Source organism: Colobus angolensis, unplaced genomic scaffold (assembly GCF_000951035.1).
Source record: "Colobus angolensis palliatus isolate OR3802 unplaced genomic scaffold, Cang.pa_1.0 Scaffold34, whole genome shotgun sequence".
Lineage (NCBI taxonomy): Eukaryota > Metazoa > Chordata > Mammalia > Primates > Cercopithecidae > Colobus > Colobus angolensis.
This window is the reverse complement of record NW_012116710.1, coordinates 2,707,958-2,731,696: the sequence shown is the minus strand read 5'-3', so window position 1 is coordinate 2,731,696 and position 23,739 is coordinate 2,707,958. Positions and strand designations below refer to the sequence as shown.

Here is a 23,739-nt window from a genome sequence, read left to right as displayed (position 1 = left end):
GTGAGGTTGACCCGGTCGGCGGGGCGGGACCCGGGCTTGGCGAGGGCTGGCCTGAGGGGGCCCTTGGGGTGGGCTGTCGGAGCAGAACCGGGATGCCCTGAGGGAGGGAAGAGGTGGCGGGTCCTCGCCGGGCCGCTCGGGAGGCGCCGATGGGAGCGGAAGAGCCTAGGCTCCCGGAGGACGTCCTGGGAGTCGGAGGCGCGGGGCCGGCGAGGAGGCCTGCGCCCGGCATCCCCGCGGTCCCCGCCAGCCTCAGGGAAGGCTGTGATGTGGACTGCGGGAAGGCGCATCCTCCTCTTCGTGTGCTTCCTGCCCCCTCCCCAAAACAGGACTGCACACTCTCCCTGCACCCAGTGCAGGCCTCGCCGAAGAGCACAGGGCTGTTCGCTTTTTGTTTTGCTTGAAGTCTGCTTTGATTCCTCACCCTGAGACATTTAACTGTCTTAGGTTATGAAGACAGTGCTTGCTAGGGCTAATAGTATTTATGTACGTTGCTGGCATGTGTTCGTCTGTTTAAGTTAGATGCTTAAAAACTCGGTTTCACTTTGATCGTCGGTGCTGTATGTTTGCTAGTTGTAGTCCATTCTCTGTGATTAATAAGAACCAGCAGCCTGGCGCGGGAGGGTAGGGGTGTGGGGGAAGTGGAGGCGGCTCTACTGGGATTTATCAACAGCTGGTTGCCCCTCTATTTGAAAGGCACTGTCTCCCAGTTTGTGGAGTTTTACTATCTTGTTCTATGCCCAAGCCTACCTCGATCAGAAGGAGTCTGGCAGTTGTTTCCTCTAAATAGTCAAAGACAAAAAAATATATATATATTAATTTGCCTATTAGGATTCGAAGGTCAGTTTTGCATACCATGTTAGCATACCAAACTTTAACTCTTTCTCTTCTCGCTGAGTCCACGGACTTGTACTGTTCATTGTTTCCTGCTTGCATCTAATGAAGAGTCTGCGCATGACTGGGAGGGGAGTAGAGTGGGCAGCTTAAGGAGACCTTTGGGGTTGGAGCAGTAAGGCTGTCCCTGTGGTGTGATCTTGGGACAAGTTATTTATTATCTCTAAGTCCCAATGCTCTCAATTTAAATAAAGGGTTTAGAAATACTTGATTCAGAAGTTTCTTGTCTTACACTCAAGACAGTTTTGAATTTTTTCTTGTATTTCCTGTTACATCTGGCCTGAAAAGTCATCTCTCCCACGGTGGAAATGATGTAAACCCTTCAGTTCGTTGTTTAACTTTGGCAAAATTTTAATCCCAGGCTAATTTCCCCTGCCACCGTTTTTTCACACTTCTGGGCAGCCTGCCTTTGCTTTCCATTTGGAAGGGAATGCAAACTAATTTTTATGTTGACCAAAACAATACAATTAAGAAGATAATTCTGCTATAAATAACTATGGACTACATTCCAAAACTGTGAATGTTGTAGTAAAAACAGCTCTGGGTTATTATTTCTGAAGACTTGAGTTCTAGTCCTATCAATGTCACCGACTAGCTTTATGACCAGAAATAAGTTACTCGTACTCAAACTTTGTGTTTTATTTTCCTTTGTAATGATAATATCAATTCCAATACATCACAGAGTTTTGGGAATTACAGAGAGTAATGTGCTTTGAAAGTATTTTGTGTTATTTATACACTCTTTGAAGCTTTGAAAGAGCTAGATAAACACAGTCGTTACTGCTATCCCCCAACTGATTTAAAATTATGACTTTATCTGAAGATTTTAACACTTCTTACAGACATCATTATGTAAAAACGTTCACTTTTAAATATTCTGGGCGGGCACAGTGTCTCACATTTGTAATCTCAGCACTTGGGGAGGCTGAGGTAAGAGGATCGCTTTAGGCCAGGAGTTCCAGACCAGCCTGGACAACAAAGAGACTCCAGGCTCCCCACTGTACAAAAAATAAATAAATAAATAAATAAATTCTGCAGTGAGAAATTCCTTTTAACCCCTTTTGGAGGCAGCCCTGTTACCAGTCTCTGGTGGTTGCCAAAACAAATCCAAAGGGAGATTTTATTTCGTGTCTCTTCTAGGTATCTCTCTTGGAGAGTTTTGCTGTGCAGCTTTTAATTTGCCTTACTAAAATAATGAGTAGGTTAACAATAAAAGTTGTTTTATAACTTTGAACATGACTTAACAAAAGTACTAAAGGTTGTAAGTTCAGGAGGGAAAAATCAAATACACGGGAAAATTTTAATGTCACTGAAATTGTGACAGTGTGGTGATTTTAACATACCAATGTGTCTGCTTATTGCCTGTGTGAGAGGAATTGTTGCAGCTATGAGAACCTGGTGAAAGAGAAAGTTTTTTGTGTATGTGCATGAAGAAATTTCCTGGAGGTATGTTAACTGAGGCTCATTTGTGCTTCTTTCAGGGAGCTCATCTAAAGTTAATGAAGCTATGGGAGGGTGTTTAATAGAACAGTAAAGTGAATGCTGCTAATCTGTAGCATTTAGGATCTGTCCACATTAACCCCCCCACCAAGAAGAAACCTAATACTGTAAGAACTAGATTGCAAATTTATTTTATTTTATTATTTTTTTATTTATTTTTATTTTTATTTTTTTTGAGATGGAGTCTTACTCTGTCCCCCAGGCTGGAGTGCAGTGGCGCGATCTCAGCTCACTGCAAGCTCTGTCTCCCGGGTTCACGCCGTTCTGCCTCAGCCTCCTGAGTAACTGGGACTACGGGCACCCGCCACCACGCCCGGCTAATTTTTTGTATTTTTAGTAGAGACGGGGTTTCACCGTGTTAGCTAGGATGGTCTTTATCTCCTGACCTCGTGATCCTCCCGCCTCGGCCTCCCAAAGTGGTGGGATTACAGGCGTGAGCCACCGTGCCCGGCCAATTGCAAAATCTTGATGCAAGATTTGGCAGATACAAACTGCCAAGGTAGGAAAAGGAGTGCAGGAGGTGCTAAAACCAGAGCAATTATACCTCCTTGAAATACAGAATAATAGCACTTTTGCAAAGAGAGAAAACTTGGTAGCATGTACTTTCTGTGTCTCATGCCTCAGGTCTGATAACCAGATATAGTCGATCCTCATTTTTCGTGGGTTCCATGTTTATGAATTTGTCTACTCACTAAAATTTATTTGTAAACCCCAAATCAATGCCTCTGACACTTTCTTCGACATTTGTGGACGTGCGCAGCATGGGGAAAAATTTGAGCCTCCCAGCCAATGCGCGTGTTCCCACCAGAGCTCAGACAAGGCAATACCCTGCTTTCTTGTTTCAGCTCTCATGCTGTAAACAAGTGTGCTTTTTGCAGTCAATTTAGTAACATGTTTTTATATATTTTTGTGCTTTTTTTTTTTTTTTTTGAGACAGTTTCACTCTTGTTGCCCAGGCTGGAGTGCAGTGGCACCATCTTGGCTCACTGCAACTTCTACCTTCCTGTTTCAAGTGATTCTCCTGCCTCAGCCTCCCCAGTAGCTGGGATTACAGGCCTCTGCCACCATACCTGGCTAATTTTTGTATTTTTAGTAGATACAGCGTTTCACCATGTTGGCCAGGCTGGTCTCAAACTCTTGACCTCAGGTGATCCACTTGCCTTGGCCTCCCAAAGTGCTGGGGTTACAGGCATGAGCCACTGCACCCTGTCCATTTTTGTGCTTTTCGTTGGGGATTTTGCTGTTTACAGCGGCCCCCAAGTATGGTCCTAAATTGCTGTCTAGTATTCCTCAGCCAAGAAGGCTATGATGAGCCTCCTGGAGAAAATATATATGTTAGATGAGCTTCGTTCAGGCTTGAGTTACGGTGCTGTTGGCCTTGAGTTCAACATTAATCAATCAACAATAGGTATTAAATAAGGTGTCTTTAAACAGAAACATACATAAAACAAGGTTGTGTTTTGATCAATTTGCAAAAATGTGACCAGAAGCTGGAATGAATCTCACTTTTATTTCCTCTAGGAATGGTGGTTCAATATTCACTAATTCACTGTTCACAGAGATTTTATAGAACACAGCTACTATGAATAACAAGAACTAGGCCTGGCACGGTGGCTCACGCCTGTAATCCCAGCACTTGGGGAGGCCGAGGCAGGTGGATCACCTGTGGTCAGGAGTTTGAGACCAGCCTCCCCAACACGGTGAAACCCTGTCTCTACCAAAAATACAAAAATTAGCCAGGCATGGTGGCAGGCACCTGTAATCCCAGCTACTGAGGAGGCTGAGTCAGGAGAATGGCTTGAACCCGAAAAGCGGAGGTTACAGTGAGCTGAGATTGCACCATTGCACCACAGTCTGGGTGACAGATCAAGGCTTTGTCTCAAAGAAAAAAAAGGACCGATAATATTTACTGACAGTGATAACTACAGTGCTACAGTGCTACCTAATGTTGCACTGTGGCATGAATTAGATGTCTTTATATAGGCTTTAATAGGCTGAGAGCTGAGATTTGATTTTGGAACAATGGAGAGTTAGACCTGGGCTGTTCTGGGAAGCTTGCTAACTTGGGCTGTGATGCAAATTCATCTTTTATTCTTGGGAGTAATAGGTCCCTAAGAATATGTGTCACTTTAGCACTTGTGAATAGGAAATACTAACTATTCAAATTTTAAGTATTCAAATAAAATAAATGCAAGAGCAGGCTTATCCAGAGTAAACTAAAAATGCCAAAGAGTTTCTGTTATTTCATATGCCTTGCTGTATAAGGCTGAGGTCTTGAATATGAAGAGAGATTCATAATATCCTAAAATGAGAAAGGAAAGCATGGTTCATCTTTTTCTTTTTTTGTATTTTTATTTATTTATTTTATTTTATTTTTTGTATTTTTAGTAGAAATGGGATTTCACCATGTAGGCCAGGCTGGTCTTGAACCTCTGGCTTCAAGTGATCCACCTGGCTTGGCCTCCCAAAGTGCTGGGATTACAGGTGTGAGCCACTGTGCCTGGCCTCATTTTTATTTGGGCTGACAACAATGTTGAAAAATGTTGGGAATTGGTGGTCTGCTCAGAAAGTTCAGACTGATTTTTATTTGTCCCCCTTAGATAGAGTGGTTTCAGTGTGGGCCCACCATATAGTCACTTTCCATGGGATACTTTAGGGAGATGGGTGGACTTCAGCCAGCAGTAAGAATTTTGCACCAACATCAGGCAGCATTGTATAGGACCATGAAATGTGTTGTAATGTAAGTTGGGTTTTGCAGCCCAGAGCCTGTATAGATGTCCCTCACTGGGTACATGATCAACTTTCATGCAGTCTGTACATTTGCATAGTTTACACTGATATCAAACTGTATTGCAATAACTGAGGATTTTTGTCACTGTGTGGTAGCACTATCTGCTAGCTCCCGTTGCCAGGGTAGTGGTGATGACTAAATATCGTACCCCTGCCCTCCTGCAGGGCTGAGAAGTCCCATAGACTCAAGCCCTGAGCCATGTTAGCGTCAGGAAACCTCGAGTGGTTGAGCAGAGCATTCATTCAGGGTTTCCATCCAGAGTGTTAGCCCTTTATTTGGTCTGAGTTAATGGGGGTCTCACTTTCTGTTGAGGTCATGGGACGGGGAGGCACCTAAGGTTACTTGTTCCTGCTATACAGCCTCCAGCCTACATTGGAGGGTAAGAGATTGATGGCTGCCTAGCCTGTAGACTTGCCTCCTGCAGAGGTTTCACAGGAGGGCTGCTAAGCCCTATGGAAAGGGTATGATATGGGTCTCACACTTGAGGTTGGCAGGTACCTGAAAAAATCCTAATTAGGGATTTTATGCAGATACATATATATATATATATATTTTTTTGAGATGGAGTTTCGCTCTGTCACCCAGGCTGGAGTGCAGTGGCCGGATCTCAGCTCACTGCAAGCTCCGCCTCCTGGGTTTACGCCATTCTCCTACCTCAGCCTCCCGAGTAGCTGGGACTACAGGCACCTGCCACCTCGCCCGGCTAGTTTTTTGTATTTTTTAGTAGAGACGGGGTTTCACCGGGTTAGCCAGGATGGTCTCGATCTCCTGACCTCGTGATCCGCCCGTCTCGGCCTCCCAAAGTGCTGGGATTACAGGCTTGAGCCACCGCGCCCGGCCGCAGATACATATATTTTATGTATATATACACACAGTTCTTAGGAAGCAGACATAGAACATGCAGATGTATTGTTCAAATATTAGAACGTTTGGCCTTCTAATGAATGTTCAGAAGTGATCATGTGTAGAAGTAAGGAATTTGATGCAAGCAGAAGCAGCCGAGTTCTTCTGGCATTGATGCTTTAACTTACAGCAGCGTGAGTCAGTTATACCTGCTTGGGACATGCCTCAATGAGGAAAGCTGGAATAGCAAAGGATCCGTCTGTTCATGCTCTTTCTTTGATAATATGACTATTGAGAGAATATTTTGAATAAGGGCTGGCTTCTATTTAGAAAGGTAACATACAATTTAAGGTTGTGAACTTCAAGCAGCAAGGTGAAATTCTAAAAATGTTCTCACTGAACCTTAACAGTTAGCCATTGGAGCTTGACCACAGGTCTTCCTGAGCATGGCGAAGTCGACATCATCCTTCCTGCTACTGTACCTATTCTTGCATCCCAGAGTCCTCAGGGCTTTTGCTTAACTCCTCTGTAGCTGTGGCCCCAGAAACCGCTATGTCTTGGCAGTTTGTTGCCGGTGTCGGTGTTGGCCACAGTCTCAGCATCAATTGACCTGGTGTGACAGTCTTCTTTTCTTACCTGCCTTGGTTACTATTAATGTGACTCCATGCCTACCTCTGTTAGAAGAATGTCAAATATACCATAGTTTGCATGTTCCCGAGAGGTGAGGGCTTGCTTCCCCTTGCTCGCTGTTGAAACGATCACATTATTGCCTGATAGGTATCTCAAGGTATAGGGGAAAGAGCACAGGGCTAGAAGTCATGGTTGCTAATGCAAGGTTTGCTTTGATCTAGGCTAAATAATTGTGCTTGTCGCTAAAACCTCCTTAGCATGATCAACTTAAGAATAGTAAAAATAGCATTGGAGGGAGAATTGAGGGACTTGAATTCTAGTCTTAGTTGCTTTAGGAAGTCACTTACATTCTTGGTGCCTCAGTTTTTCTTTTTTTTTAATCTGTAGAAGAAAAATAATAATCATATTTGGCCATTTGGCCCAAGTGATAATTTGACTGTGAGAATCCAATGAGGTCATTTATGTGAATGTATTTTGAAAACATACATGCTATACACCTGGAAGATGGTGGTGTAGACTAATAAAATTTGTTTTTCTCTTTAGTTTATAAGGCATTTTCAGTTATATCATTTAATCCACATGATAAGCTTGTGATCATCTGAAGTTAGTTAGGCAGTGTTTTTTACTGTTTTCTTTAAGGAGGAAACTAGGACCTGGAGAGGGTAAATGACTGGCCCACACAATTAGTGTTGGACATCTAGGGCAAATCCTAGAGCAAAATAGGCTTTCAGGGATTATTGACTGAATGAGTGAAAGATTTAAAGTAGGGCTCAAACTTGGGCTCTCTGATACTAAAGTCCTGGCTCTGTTGACTTAACAGATGGTAAAGTGCGAGAAGAAAAAAGGATGACTCAAATGAGAGATATTTTTAGCAAGAAGAGCAGAGAGGGATGGTCTGAGAATGGGATGTTAACAGGAAGAATATGTGCTGCACGAAGTTGGTGGGGCATCACTGAACACCCTGGGGAGGAGAAAGAGGTGGAGGATTTAAAACCGTGAAACTGTGCTTGCATGTCGCCACCAGAATCTGGTGACATTTGATCTGGTTCTCATTTCAGTTTCCTTCTCACTGAGCCAGACAGCCAGCGTATCACCCAGTGTCGTCCGTATTTGGTGTGCGGTGCTCAAGGGCAGGGAGTGTACTTTTCCTTTTTTGTGACATCTAAATACAGTGTTTTAATAGAGGAGATACCCAATAAATACCTCTGAATTCTTTTTTTTTTTTTTTTTTGGGATGGGGTCTCTCTTTTTTGCTCAGGCTGGAATGCAGTGGCGAGGTCTCGGTTTACCGCAACCTCCACTCAGGGTTCAAGCAATTCTCCTGCCTCAGCCTCCCGAGTAGCTGGGACTACAGGTGCCCACCACCACACCTGGCTCATTTTTTGTATTTTTAGTAGAGATAGAGTTTCACTGTGTTAGCCAGGATGGTCTTGATCTCCTGACCTTGTGATCCGCCCGCCTCAGCCTCCCAAAGTGATGGGATTACAGGCGTGAGCCACCGCGCCTGGTCTATTTTTTTTTGGATACAGAGTGTTGCTCTGTCACCCAGGCTGGGGTGCAGTGGCGCGATCTCAGCTCACTGCAAGCTCTGCCTTCCAGGTTCATGCGATTCTCTGGCCTCAGCCTCCTGGGTAGCTGGGACTACAGGCGCCTGCCACCATGACCGGCTAATTTTTTGTACTCTAAGTCGAGACGGGATTTCACTATGTTAGCCAGGATGGTCTTCATCTCCTGACCTTGTGATCTGCCCACCTCAGCCTCCCAAAATGTTGGGATTACAGGCGTGAGCCACCATGCCCGGCCAATTTTTGTATTTTTTGTTGGAACGAGGTTTTGCCATGTTGCCCAGGCTGGTCTCAAACTCCTGGGCTCAGGTAATCTGCCCACCTCGGCCTCCCAAAGTGCTGGAATTACAGGCATGAACCACTGTGCCCGGCCACCTCTAAATTCTTTTTTTTTTTTTTTTTTTTTGAGATGGAGTCTCACTCTGTTGCTCAGGCTGAGTACAATGGTGCGATCTCAGCTTACTGCAACTTTCGCCTCCCGGGTTTAAGTGATTCTCCTGCCTCAGCCTCCTGAGTAGCTGGGATTACAGGTGCTCACCACCACACCCAGCTAATTTTTGTATTTTTAGTGGAGACGGGCTTTTGCCACGTTGGCCAGGCTGGTTTTGAACTCCTGACCTCAAGTGATCTGCCTGCCTTGGCCTCCTAAAGTACTGGGATTATAGGCGTGAGCCATGGCGCCCAGCCACATCTCTAAATTCTTGATGGCCGAGAAGTACACCCCATGCCATGGTGTGATAGTTCATACTTTTGGGTTTGCCCTACCATTGTATATTATTAACTGAGACCAAGTTGGTTTTAGCTCAGGAAGTGGTCCTGGGGAGGCCAGAGTTTGGGCTCATGATGTAACAGGGCCAACAAAAATTAGGGTATTTTATTGTGTGCATCTGGAAGTTGGAGAGGCCATCAGGTGTTTCAGGATAGTGATGTCTGTCTGTTTCTGACTTTTGACCCTTTACTGTGTGTGGCAGGAACACTGGGCAGTTTGAATGTGATTCCTCCCATGCTCACCCCCCTGGCCTCCACATCTAGACAAGGTAGTTGCTCCATGTTCTCGTACTCTTACCTAAAGTATATCATATCTAGCCACTGCCATGGGACAGACATGGAGTGAACATGCCTGGTGCTGTAGCTTTTATTGTGCAAATCTTCTTGGAAAACTTCCATAACATATCTTGGAGTTGTGTTCCCTTGCTTGAAAAGCAATATAATCTAATATAGTCCACAGTGTGCTGTTCCCAAGTGATCTGATTTGGATGTTTGTCACCTCCAAATGTTACGTGGAAATGTGATCCTCAGTGTTGGAGGTGGGTCCTGGCGGGAGAGGTTGGATCATGGGAGTGATCCCTCATGAATGGTTTAGTGCCATCCCCTTGGTGATGGCTGAGTTCTCTGGTAGTTCGTGGGAGATCTGGTTGTTTAAAAGAATGTGGCACCTTCTTTCCTCTCTTGCTCCTGCCCTCGCCATGTGATGCACTGGCTTCTGCTTTGCCTTCCATTATGATTGGAAGCTTCCTGAGGTCTCATCAGTAACTGAGCAGATGCTGGCGCCATGCTTATACAGTCTACTGTTAGCCAGTTAACTTTTCTTATAAATTACCCAGCTTCAGGTATTACTTTATAGTGACACAAAACGGACTAACACACCAAGATAGGTACTCGTGTCCCCTTGTTGACTAAAAAGGGACAGTTCTTTGTGGAAGGTCAAAAAATGGCTGTCAGATTTATAGCTGAGCTTGCCATTAGCACTGAATGCTCCTAAGTGTTTGTAGCTTTAAAATTGATACCTCTTCTTCCCTAATTCTCAACCTTTAGCTATTTGGAAGAACATATTAATTGAGGCTAAGGGAGTGTGAGGAAAGGCATGTGGACTGGCAGAGAAAATATATGACCATTACCTGAAAAAAAAAAATCCACAACAAAATATATGTCTATTCATGATGAATTATGTTCACATTTGACAACCACGAAAAAGGTGAATGGATAGACCAGAAACTGGTTTGCAGTGCAGTGGAGCACACAGTGTACTTTGTATCTGTTTTTTTTTTTTTTTTTTTTTTTTTTAAAACAGAGTCTTGCACTGTTGCCCAGGCTAGAGTGCAATGGTGCAATCTCAGCTCAATGCACCCTCCGCCTCTCAGGTTCAAGTGATTCTTCTGCCTCAGCCTCCCGAGTAGCTGGGATTACAGGTACCCACCACCATGCTTGGCTAATTTCTTGTATTTTTAGAAGAGACAGGGTTTCACTAGGTTGGCCAGGCTGGTCTTGAACTCCTGACTTTGTGATCTGCCCGCCTTGGCCTCCCAAAGTGCTGGGATTACAGGCATAAGCCACTGTACCTGGCCCTCTATCTTTTTCTAGAGCCACACTCCTCTCACTTAAATGGTGTTATGTTCCAGGTGTCAGCATTTCAATGGATGATTATTATTTTTTTTTCTGAGATGGAATCTCACTCTGTTGCCCAGGCTGGAGTGCGCCATCCCAATCTCGGCTCATTGCAACCTCCACCTCCCAGGTTCAAGCAGTTCTCCTGCCTAAGCCTCCTGAGTAGCTGGGATTACCGGTGCCATTACCACCATGCCTGGCTAATTTTTGTATTTTTAGTAGAGACTGGGTTTCACCATGTTGTCGAGGCTGGTCTCAAACCCCCGACCTCAAGTGATCCGCCTGCCTTGGCCTCCCAAAGTGCTGGGATTACAGGTGTGAGCCACCATGCCTGGTCCTCAATGGATTATTTTTGGTTATCACTATATCCTAATGCAAAAACTACCACAGAAATAAGACATTATTGGGATAGACCTAGATTTGTTTTTCAGATGCAGCATAACTTTTTTGTGCAAGGTAGAGTATAATTTATGGTTCATAAAGGAAATAAAATAAACTTGTCACCCCCCTGCTTAAAGCTTTTCGGGCCATTCCAGGACTTCTCACAGAGTTAAAATAAAATCTCAGCATTGCAGGCCCTCCAGGCACACGTGACCTGGCCCCATGTTGCCCACCTCAGGTCTCCCTTTTGCTGACTTCAGCGCAGCCATCCTGGCTGCTCCCCACATCACCTGCCCAGCTTTTGTGTCTTGGTCTCAGCACGTGCTGCTGTCTCCCACCTTCCCCCAGCCTCCCTGCTCTTTCTGAGGCTAATTTCTCTCATTCTTTAGGTCTCAACTTCCTTTCATCTCTTCAGTGAAATCTTCCCAGACCACGCTAGCTAAAGTAGTGGACAGTGCCCTGTCGTTTTCAGTACATTTACTGTCATTTGTGATTTATTTAATATATTTGCATATGTTTTGGCAAATAATTATTTTAATACCTATATTAAGACCCATTCACTTCTCAGAAAACCTTATGAGGGAGGTAATATTAATATCCCCATTTTCCAGATGAGAAAATAGACACACAGAGTTTGTCATTTCCCAGGGTCACATAGATTGGAAGTGGTTTACCTGGATTCATATTAATCCTGATGCTAATTTGATGCTGAAATAATCACGACGCTGATCTGCCTCTCAATGTGGTGTGATCCTGCATCTAATACTGTAGCCACGGTTTTTCCTCCCCCATTATCAATATGTTTTACTGGGTTTATTTAGTGCTGTGGATAGGATATATATAAGACATAAAATTCAGAAGACTTTTTGTTTGTTTTTTAGAAATGGGGTCTCACCCTGTCACTCAGGCTGGAGTGCAGTGGTGTGATCATAGCTCACTGCAGCATCGACCTCCTGGCTTTAAGGCAGCCTCCCACCTCAGCCTCCTGAGTAGCTGGGACTGTAGGTGTACGTACGTCCCTGTACCCGGCTAATTTTTTAATCTTTCGTAGAAATGATTAAATTTCTAAATTTCTCTGTTGCTCAGGCTGGTCTGGAACTCCTGGGCCCAAGCGACCCTCCTGCCTCGGCCTCTCAAAGCACTGGGATTACGGGGCTGAGCTACCACACCCGCCTGGAAGACCATTTTTTTTTTTTTTTAATGACTGTTATCTTCTACCTTTGCTTTGTTCTTCTGTGGCTAGATAACGCTTGGGTTCCGTCCCCCATTTCCCATCTGTATTGTCCTTATCTCATACCTGCTTCCTACAGAAGCCTCACTAAACTGATCCACCTCCAGTAACTTCTGAAGTCACTCTCTCCAGTCAAACCATCCTACACAGAACTTCTTTTTCTTCTTCTTCTTCTTTTTTTTTTTGTTAGGCAGGATCTGGCTCTGTTGCCCAGGCTGGAGTGCAGTGGTGTAATTATGGCTCACTGCAGCCTCAACCCTCCATGCTCAAGTGATCCTTCCACCTCAGCTCCCTGAGTAGCTGGGACCATAGGCCCATGCCACCACTTCCAGCTCATTTTTTATTTTTAAAATTTTTTTGTAGAAATAGGGTCTCACTATGTTGCCCAGGCTGTTCTTGAACTGCTGAGCTCAAGCGATTCTTCTGCTTCAGCCTCCTAAAGTGCTGGGACTATAGGCGTGAGCCACGTGCCTAGACGCATGGAACTTCTAAACTAAAATAGTGTGAACATCATGTCACGGGCCAGCTCAGGGACAGATGATGACAACTGCCTGTTACCTATGACATTAAATATAAACCTGAAGGCCAGCTGTCAGCTCTTTCCTAAGGCCACCCGCATCAGGTTCGCCTGAATTTAGCTTCTGCTGCTGCTTAACATGGATTTTCACTTCTAACCAGGCAGGTCTGGCCACCTGTCCCAGGTGCTCATTCCTGCCCTTGTGCGTTTCCTCATACTGTTGACTCAGGATGACTGCACTGGGGATAAGACAGGGTCCTTGTACCCAGGAAGTATACAGAAACACAGTGCGATCCAGGAAGGTAAGGGAGGCCAGAGAGGAGAGTGACTGCGGGCAACCGGGGAAGGAAACTTTCGAAGTGGCTTTTTGAAACACACACATATCCACAAACCACCCCCAAACAAAAAATAGATGTGCGCAAGGCAAACACATTAGCTGACATTGATCTCTTTTATCACACAATACCCATTTTAGTTTTAAATCATATTTAGTCTTCGATTATCCTCTTTTTAATTTTGCCTGTCATTATCCTATCCTATAAACTTTAGTTTCCGAGCAAGAGCATGACTCTTGAGCAGAGATCTATCTTCTGTTTCTCCTTAACCTTTCCTGGGCACTTTGCTGAGCTTAGAATAATTGTATAATAAACATTGGTTGATTTCATTAATAAGGTTGCAGCAGATGGCAGGTGCCTTGTGGGTAAATGTTTAACACCCATTGTCTTATCCACCTACTTCGAATGTAATTTGCTTGGGGGTTTAGGAGGTTTAGGATTTCATAACATCTGTATAAACCTAAATGTCTAATCTTTCCACTGTGCTAGAATTCTGGGTCTACCTTATGTCATTTGATGCTTTTATGCATTGATATTTTGTTTCTGTGCATACTTTATGTAACCTAAGATGTGTATTAATCTATTTAGGTCTAGAATTTTGAAAGCATTGTCCTTTAACTTAATGGGGTAAAATTACTTTAGAGAATTATAAGTCTAAATGCTGTATTATTGCAGAGTAGGATGCTTATCAGCAGTTACTACCCTAATCACAAGACCCTTTTTTTTGTTTTTTGAGATGGAGTCTAGCTCTGTCACCCAGGCTGGAGTGCAGTGGCGTGGTCTCGGCTTGCTGCCAGCTCCGTCTCCCGGATTCACACCATTCTCCTGCCTCAGCCTCCCCAATAGCTGGGACTACAGGTGTCTGCCACCACACCCGGCTAATTTTTTGTATTTTTAGTAGAGACACGGTTTCACCGTGTTAGCCAGGATGGTCTCGACCAAATCACAAGACTTTAAACCCAGATCTTTCCCGAATAGGAAACTGGCTTGGGTGAAGAGAATATTACCTAGTTCTTGGGAGTTCAGCAAAATTTTTTCTGTTAGTCAGTTCCAGACCCTTGTGGGTTTTCTCCATTGTTGAACAAGTTCACAAATCCTTCCTCTCAGGAGATGGTCTTTTCTGTTTTACAAAGATCAGGAATGTGAGCACTATTAGGTTTTCCCTCTTAGACCTCTGCTTTTACCCATTCTCCCTTCTCTCTGAAAAAGAAGACGTGTGCGTGGTTTAGGAGGTCGTTGCCTCCCCGCCACTCTTAGTCTTCCACGGCCCTTCCCTCCCCTCTCTGCCTGCCAAGCTCAGTGAGCTCCGCCTCTCCGTTTTCCTGCGTCCCCGCGGCTCCCGTGCCCGTGCCCGTGCCCCTCACTGCCCTCTGCGTGCCAGCCCACGGCTTTGGCTTTCCCGTTGTCCGCCCTGTGCTCAGCTTCCCGAGCTCTACTCCGTTCCATGTAGTGCCGCCAGGATAACTTGCCCAGAACGCATGGACGACTAAGCCGCTTTTCTGCTCAGACGGAGTTTTCAGTGGCTTCTTAATGCATGCCAAGCCCGGGTCCCGTCAGAGCCCTCAGTCCTTCCACGATGTGGTCCCAGTCTAAATTCCCATCCTTGTCGCTTACTTTGTGTCCCCGTTTCACTCTTGTAGGCGATTTGGGCAGCATGTTACACCGATTCTGCTTCTGTTCTTCCCTTCTGGGGGAGGAACTTTCATATTCGTTCTTCAAAGGCTCCGCTCAAGTTCTGCTTTCTTCACAAAGCCTTTCAGAATTCATCTGTATTTCTGTAGGACTTTGTTTCTAGCACTGTTTTGACGCTTGGCACATTTTGCCCTAACCCAATATTTCCCCAGGTGTTCCCTGAGATGCGTTTCAGGTTAAAAATGGCTCATGACGTCTACGAGGTTTCGCGTGTGCAGGCAGGGCTTTCTGTCCCCACAACGGGAGATTAAAGGCACGGGGAGGAAAACACCCTGCTTAGCTGCGTTTACTCCAGGCTTCCTCAAACTTATTTACCATAGAAAAACTTTTTTTCTTACAGAATATGAACACCCAGTGCAGAATGCTTTGGAAGAATGCTGCCTTAAACTAAGATGTCTTGGTGGCCTGTCTCCCATGCAGATTGAAAGCTCCTCAAAGGCAGCTCCTGGGCTTTGCTTATTTTTCCTGCCTGGAGCTTCTCCTAGATGTTTAATGTTTACTGAATGAAGTCATATTGCATGATCAGGGATCGATGTTTCTTTTTTTCCTTTCCTTTCCTTTTCTTTTTTTTTTTTTTTTGAGACAGAGTTTCACTTTTGTTGCCCAGGCTGGAGTGCAATGGCTCAATCTCGGCTCACTGCAGCCTCTTGCCTCCTGGGTTCAAGCGATTTTCCTGCCTCAGCCTCCCGAGCAGCTGGGATTACAAGCATGGGCCACCATGCCCGGCTAATTTTTTTGTATTTTTAGTAGAGATGGGATTTCTCCATGTTGTTCAGGCTGGTCTCGAACTCCTGACTTCAGGTGACCCGCCCGTCTCGGGCTCCGAAAGTGCTGGGATTACAGACGTGAGCCACCGCGCCCAGCCTAATTTTTTGTAATTTTAATAGAGATGGGGTTTCACCGTGTTTGCCAGGCTACTCTTGAACTCCTGACCTCAAGTGATCCACCCGCCTTGGCCTCCCAAAGTGCTGGGATTACAGGCGTGAGCTACCGTGCATGGTGGATCAATGTTTCTTTGGAGGCCTAAGGTATGAATATTACAAAGAAAAGCTGGTCTGCCACATGTTGTGACCGGTGCATACGTAGTAGGTACTCCATAAGTGTTGAAGAATGCTGAATAAATTCCAAGTGTCTGTAAAGTGGTACAGTTAAGGAGTTGTTTTTCTCAGTTGGTGAGCTAGTAGGGTGTGTGTGCCAGTAACCGTGTGTGTGTGTTTAAATAACCCAGAAAAGGGAAACTGGGCAAAAGCATTCTGGTTTTCCAGGGCTTTCCTCCAACTTTAAATCTTTTGCTGTTTTAACTTTTATAGTATGCTGTAATTTAAGGAAACAATAAAAATCCAGTCTTATTAAAAAACATGATGCTAGATAAATTGATGATAGGTGGTTATTGTGTACTATTATACAAGACGTGACATTTTAACATAAAGATTCTTATTGGACTTAAAATATCATTTAACCTGCCAGTGGGATTCTCACACAGCTTTCCATGAGTATGTGGTGTGTGTTAAGCAGCACCTCTGTTAAGCTGCATCACCACCTCACTGGTAGTGATGCTGTGTTCATAGAGCAGCCTTTGTTCTGAAAACCTTTCTTTTATGTGCATCTTATGCATGCACATAAACATAAGCACCAAATAACATGGCCATGAATATTCACAATATCCCTTCTTTTAGTTCCTACATCAGCTGCTTCCTGGAGTTGGCAAAGTTTAGCTTAGTAGACTAAATGGAATTTAACCCTTTTCTCTCTCCCTGAACCAAGCCCATCCTGTTTCTTCATGTGGGAAGAATTTCATCCTTAGAAGAATGATTTGCATTTGGTTGAGGACTCATTCTGTTAATGACTGGGATTCTAAGAGTCTTTTGAATTCTGTTTAAATTATTTTTTTCCCCTTTTATTTTTTCCTTCTAGGCTCCAACCAGGAATGGAGACGCCATTGGATGTTTTGTCCAGGGCAGCATCTCTGGTGCATGCTGATGACGAAAAACGTAAGTGAGGAGTCTGTTATAAAATAGCTTAAGTCCTTTACTGATCCCTTGTCTCCTGCTCCATAACAAAATTACGTGCTTCTCTACATGGTTTTCTGGCTATTTGCTGTAATTTTGGTGGTTTTGCTTAGAGATAACAACTTCACATCCTCATTTGTATTTTCAAGAACATGTAAGTCTTTTAACTGGCATTTAACTATGGATACTGTTTTTTTTTTTTTTTTTTTGAGATGGGATCATGCTGTGTTGTTCAGGCTGGTGTCAAACTCCTAGACTCAAGTATGGGTACTGGTATTTAACTGGTATTTTGTTTTATTTATTTATTTATTTGAGATGGAGTCTCACTCTGTCACCCACACTGGATTGCAGTGGTGCAGTCTTGGCTCAGGCTCACTGCAACCTCCACCTCTCAGGTTCAAGTGATTCTCCTGCCTCAGCCTCCCAAGTAGCTGGGATTACAGGTGCCTGCCACCATGCCCAGCTAATTTTTTTGTATTTTTAGTAGAGACGGGGTTTCACCATGTTGGCCAGGCTGGTCTCGAACTCCTGACCTCAAATGATCCGTCTACCTCAGCCTCCCAAAGTGCAGGGATTACAGACGTGAGCCACCATGCCTGGCCTTAATTGGTATTTTAACTTTGTATGCTAGAGTTGAAACTGTTAACTGTAGGTCGTTCTTTCCTTCTCAGGTGACTGTCAGTGATCTGGAATGAAGATACCCCTTATGTGTCTCAGATGCTGAGATAAATATGTGTTAGTTGATCGACTAATTGACTAGTAGAGAGCTAGAGATGGAAAAAATCATCGAATGTCATGTATGTCGTTGGAATTGTACAGTATGTGTCATAATGGAAAACAATCATGCAAATTATGTTTGCATTGCTGAGAAAGAGCAAATACTGGGAGAAAAAAATGTTCGTTAGTGTAGTTTGAGGGATGGGTGAAAGGAACAATATTGGAAGATTATTCTACAACATTTTAAAGTGATTTTCCTGCTCATCCAACAATATATTTATTTTTAAATGTTCTTGTTCGAAGTTAAGGTTACTTGCTAAACAGTATTGTAAGAATTACTGTTTCATGTAGGAACAGTTCTTTTTCTAAGTACTAAAATATTAATAACAACAAAAAATTTAGGTTGAGGTTTTGTACATTATAAGTTCTCTAAGATGAGCTCCTTGCAGTTTAGTCCTTCATGGATTGACAGACAGCAAGTGCATGTCCTTAAAATCTGAGGTCTGCCTCTCTACTGGCTGTTAGACTTTTATTTTTCTAAGCCTCAGTTTTCTCATTGGTAACATGGAGCAACAATACCTACTTACAAAGTGTTCATGAGGATTAATGGGCTGTGGTGTGTACTGAGCTTACTAATTAGCTTTTGACTCCTGGTTGGGGCTGCCTTGCCCTCTCTCCTGGCACACTGTTGGCTTCTGATAGTGCTTCTCCCAGTCTTCTGTATTAACACGTGTGTTAGTCCATTGACATTGCTGTAAAGGAATACCTGAGACTGGGTGATTTATTAAGAAAATAAGTTTAATTGGCTCATGGTGCTGTAGGCTGTCCAAGCATGGTGCCAGTGTCTGCTTGGCTTCTGGGGTGGCCTCAGAGAGCTTTACTCCTGGCAGAAGGAGATGGAGAGAGGCATGTCGTATGTGAGAGGAGGGGCAAGAAAGAGGAAGAGGTGCCAGGCTCTGTTAAACAGCCAGCTCTTGAGTGAACTAATAAAGTGAGAACTCATTCATCACCGTGCCATTCATGAGGGATTCACCGCACATGACCCAAACATCTCCCACTAGGCCTTGCTTCCAACGTTGGGGATCACATTCTAACATGAGATCTGGAGGAGACAAATATCCAAACCTTATCACCATGCGTCTGTGTCTTCCCACCCTCCCACCACCATCCCTACAACATCACCATTCTACCAGTGACTGGGTGAGGTAGCTAGTAAGGTTTTTTCAACCTCTTGTATAATTCACACTTACTTAGCTTTTGATTGTTGTGAGGATATAACCACCTGATGGTGAGGTATAATTATCCCTTACTAAAGAAGTTGAAGTTGAAGGATACTAAGTGGGAATCTGAGGAATTAGAGCTTGGGAGACACAGCTCAGGCTGAAGGCTTTTTATCTAAACAACAACAAAACTCTTTTATTCCTCTAAGACTGCAATACATTGTGACTTTCTACAATTACATAGCACCTATCCTCCAGCGCTGTCAACCATCCTGTGTCAGGGATGTCTTCTGAGCTCATTGCTGTCTTCACCTACCCAGGCTTGGCAGTGCCCCTCCTAAACTGTGGTACCTAAGCAATGATTTTTCTATGTGACCTGATGAGGATTCGGAGGACATTGTGTCCAGGCCTACTACCAGCTTGGTTCTAGCTCAGGAGTTCTTTGGGGTGAAGGGAGAAAAAGGGATGGGGTGGGCTGTTGGCAGGGCAGGGAGCAGTCACTGTAAGACTGTAGGGAGCAGCGAGGACCCTCGAGAAGTGACTGACTTGAATAGCTATTTGCACACTTCGTTGAACACCAATATAGTTAGTTTAGAAATTTTTATATAAGGTAGTAGTTTGAATTTCTCTCTTTTATAATGCCCAACTTTAGTTAAGATCAATGAAACAAAATACTGTTTATACAATGAAAAATAGGAATAATGACCTCAGGGTAACCCTTTGTGTCTTTGAGTGGGGAGAGTAAAGACTTTCTTCCCTTCTCTTTTGATCATTCTGTTCCAGTTGGAGGCCTATCTAGTTTTCAATTTAGTGAGTGATGATTGAACTCTTACGTATGAGGGGCATATAAAGATAAAGAAGGGGGCAGTCCCTGCCTTCATGGGACTCATGAATACATTTGTGTGCAGACTCTTGTGGCTGTAAAATGTATAGAAGCGGGGACAAGCACAGTTGGTAATGGAGATGCAAGACTCCCTTTGGAACCTATGGTTTGGGAGAGCTGTTTTCGGAGAAACAAAATGATACTGCTAAGGGAGAAGGGAACTCTTACAGCCCATTGGTGTTTTTGAAGAATGAGGATAAATTCCCATGTAAGGCTCTAACAAATCAGAGAATAGACTTTATCCTAGATCATTCTCCTTTTTAAAAATTTTTTTTTTGAGATGGGACTTGCTCTGTCACCTAGGCTGGAGTGCAGTAGTGTGATCTCAGCTCATTGCAACCTCTGCCTTCCAGGCTCAAGTAATCCTCCTGCCTTAGCCTCCTGAGTAGCTGAGATTGCAGGCGTGTACCACCACACCTGGCTAATTTTTTTTTTTTTTTTTGGTAGAGATGGGGTTTCATCATGTTGCCCAGGCTGGTCTCAAACTCCTGGCCTCCAGCAGTCCACCCGCCTTGGCCTCCCAAACTGCTGTGATTACAGGTGTGAGCTACCATGCCTAGCCGAACATTCTTTTGACTCTAATGACTCCAGTTGCTTTAGGGATGGGCTGGCATAATTCTAGAATCCCTGTGTCATGGTTTCAGCTTCTTAGGGTCATCTTTAACATTTGAATAAGAGGAAAACAGTTCAAAGCTGTCTTTAATTATTATTAACATTTTTGGGAGACTTTTCTTACTGTTGTGTTCTGTGTACCACTCTCAAGTATGCAGAGCTCGAAAACCAGGCATTGTATTTTCTTACCTAATTCATTAATTATGTGTTATTATGTAAGTGTGTGAAAAGTCCAAAAATTTATAGACAAAGTTGAACATTAGGTTTCAATGTCTTTCAGTTGATTTCTTAGACTTATTTGGGCTGGTTCAGCCTGACTCAGCTTTCTCTGCCCTACATTAATTCTATTTTAGCTTTTGTTGTAAATTACTCTCAGACTTTAGGGGAGGTTAACATTCTCCTCAACACTTTAAAAAAGCCTTGTGAATGTAATCTGATTTGGGCCTCTTATTACAAACAGAAAAATGTTCTACTACTTGAGATCAGTTTCCCAACTCATCAAGGTGACCTAAATGATTCTGTTTTCCTTTGCTCCTGGAGAACTGAAAACTTGGGCATTTTTGAGGATGTTATTGTTTCAGCATTTTGAAGGGAACAGTACCTATTATGACTTGAGTCTGTAATACCGATAGTATTAAGGCTTCAGTGTGTCTACTAGTGGAGAATAAAAGAAATATCTCAATAGTATACTGTAGAGCTAAAATAAATAGCAAAATGGTGGTTTTGTAGTAACACAATAGTCACTTATCTGGATGGCCTAGAAGGGATAAATTTACTTAAAATAATCTTTCCACTGCTCATGAGACATTGATGTAATCAGTGTCTAGGGTAACCCTGGAAGGTACTGAATGGAAATACAACTTGAGATTGGTGTTCTTCCTTGTGCTTGAGGAACCTCTTCTTTCAATGATTGGTGATACTGGTGCTGGGAAGTCCCAACTTTTTTCCAGCTGGTTTTTTTTGGGGACAGAGTTTCTCTGTCGCCCAGGCTGGAATGCAGTGGTGCGATCACGGCTTACTGCAGTCTCTGTCTCCCGGGTTCAAACGATTCTTGTGCCTCAGCTTGCTGAATAACTGGGACTACAGGCATATGTCACCATGCCCAGCTAATTTTTTGTATTTTTGTAGAGGCGGGGTTTTACCATGTTGCCCAAGCTGGTCTTGAACTCCTGAGCTCAGGCAATCTACCCGCCTTGACCTCCCAAAGTGCTAGGATTACAGGTGTGAGCCACTGTGCCAGCCTCTAGCTGTTTCTTAACAGGGTAAATTGATGAAAATGGGAGGGCAAGGTGTTTGGTGCTAATGTATAAAACAACACCTTGGCATGTCTTTAATATGATATTCCATTTTATTGCAGTGTTTACAAAATCATTATGTTTGGTTACCATATCTTCTAATTTTAAGATCTAATTGCATCCGCTGACTTCCTCACTTAGATTAAAATAATTTTAAATTAAAACTTTGAGGGTTTTGGTGGAGAAGATAGTGCTTTTGAATGAATATGCAGATGATCAGAAAGGCTGGATGGGGCTGGTGTGAGTGATGTGGCAAGGACAGCAGCTTTTGCAGGGGTTGCATTTGCATCTGCCCCAAGAAATTCACTAATTCCTTGTTTGGAGATGATTATTGAAGGTTGACTAATTGATGAAGCATTGATTACCATAATCCTTTCAAGTAAGCATTCCTAAGAGCCCAAGCTTTTATTATTATGGGGACACATGGCCCCGTTATGTGGAATATGTTGATATTTCTAGGTTGTAGTCAATATTTGCCTTAAAAAAGGAAAGCAAACCAGATCAGATTAATGATAACATAATGTTTAGTTGACTTATATACTGTTTTCTCTGATTGATTTCTTTCCTCAAGATCATGATGACTTCTGCTCGGCTTGTGCATCAACCAAGTGAACCTCTTATGGGATTTGCTCCTGTGACTAGTTCAGCTGGGCCCACTCCTGATTTTTCTGTCTCTTTCTCTCTCCTTTTCTCTCAGCATCTAATACGGTGCCTTTTGAATATTGTTAACTGTGGCACACAGTGAAAAAGCATTTTAGGCTGAGCATGGTGGCTCATGCTTGTAATGCCAGCACTTTGGCAGGCTGAGGAGGGAGGATTGCTTGAGCCCAGGAGTTTGAGACTAGCCTGGGAAACATAGGAAGACCTCATCTCTCCAAAAAGAAAAAAAAAAAAATTAGCTGGGTTTGGTGGTGTGTGCCTATAGTCCCATCCACTCCAGAGGCTGAGGCAGGAGGATGGCTTAAGCCCAGGAGTTGAAGGCTGCAGTGAGCTATGATTGCACCACTGCCCTCAGGCCTGGGCCACAGAGCAAGACCCTGTCTCAGAAAAGCCATTTCATATTGTGATCTTCATATACATATACTGAGATAACCAATCCAAAAGTTTTAAGAGATAGTACTGGCTCAGGTGGTGGCTTACACCTCTAATCCCAGGACTTTGGGAGACCAAGGTGGGAGGGTCACTTGAGCCCAGGAGTTTTGAGACCAGCATAGGCAACAAAATGAGACCCCCATCTCTATAAAAAATTTAAAAATTAGGCGGGCATGGGTGGCACATACCCAGCGGGGTCCCAGCTACTCGGGAGGCTGAAGTGGGAGGATTACCTAAGCCTGGGAGCACTAGCCTGCAGTGGGCTATGATGGTGCCACTGCGCTCCAGCCTAGGCCACAGAGTGAGACCCTGTCTCTAAAATATGTTTAAAAAAATAAAAAGAGGAGACAATGGTTACCCTTCCTTTGCACATTGCAGTTTGATGTGTCTTTTCTGGTCTGCACTCTATTTAAATAGAAGTTGAGTCATGGCTCCTTACATTGATTTTAGGATCCACTAATGCATGGGAACCCACAGTTTGAAAAAACATGATTTGGTTTACATCTCCTTCATGGGATAAACTTACTCCTGGCTTCTCTGTTGTATGTACTGGGATGAGCTGACTGCTACATGGGCCATGAAAATAAAAGAAGCCGGTAATAGTCAGACATGCTGGAGTAGATCAGCATCTACAAGGCAGACTTGATTGAGGCATGGTACAGCAAAGGGGCAGGCATGTCCCAGAGCATAGGAGGGAGACAAATAGGTTTCACTAAAGGGAGTGACCGTTTTCTAGAGTACTGACTCTAAAGCCCGGGAATAATGTAGGCTTAGAATAGGGAGGAACTGCCTCTAATGGAGTAGTTGTGTTTGCTTGTGATCAGAGTGCCAAGTCCTCTGGTGCCCTGGAAAGAGAACAACATACTGATGTCATTCCTGCCCATTCCCCTTGGAGTCTTGGTGTTAAGTCTGGTTTTCTCTTCGTGAGGGAAAGAGCACTGCACTCTTGTTTTCTAGCAACTGTGTGTGCAACTATGGGAGAATTTCTTCAGGAAAGCCCAGACGGGAAGTGCAGTTGTTGTTTTGTTGTCTATGTCTGTCTGTTTCTCTGTGTATTTCGAGGACTCCTGGTTTTGTAAAGTTGCACTTTAGAAAAGTTAGGTCTAAAAATAATGCTCAATATAACATGGCCTTTGTATCCTTTTTG

At 43.8% G+C, this 23,739-nt stretch overlaps 1 protein-coding gene across 4 annotated transcripts in view; it reads left to right on the top strand.

The window, feature by feature from the left end:
• Positions 1-23,739, top strand: part of VGLL4 (vestigial-like family member 4) — a 165,102-nt gene that overhangs the window by 1,444 nt on the left and 139,919 nt on the right. For all 4 annotated transcript variants that reach the window (XM_011952306.1, XM_011952305.1, XM_011952307.1 and 1 more), the window contains exon 2: positions 16,679-16,755. In XM_011952306.1, coding sequence (XP_011807696.1) covers positions 16,692-16,755 — 64 coding nt within the window. In that variant the 5' untranslated portion in view covers positions 16,679-16,691. The remainder of the gene's footprint in view (positions 1-16,678; positions 16,756-23,739) is intronic.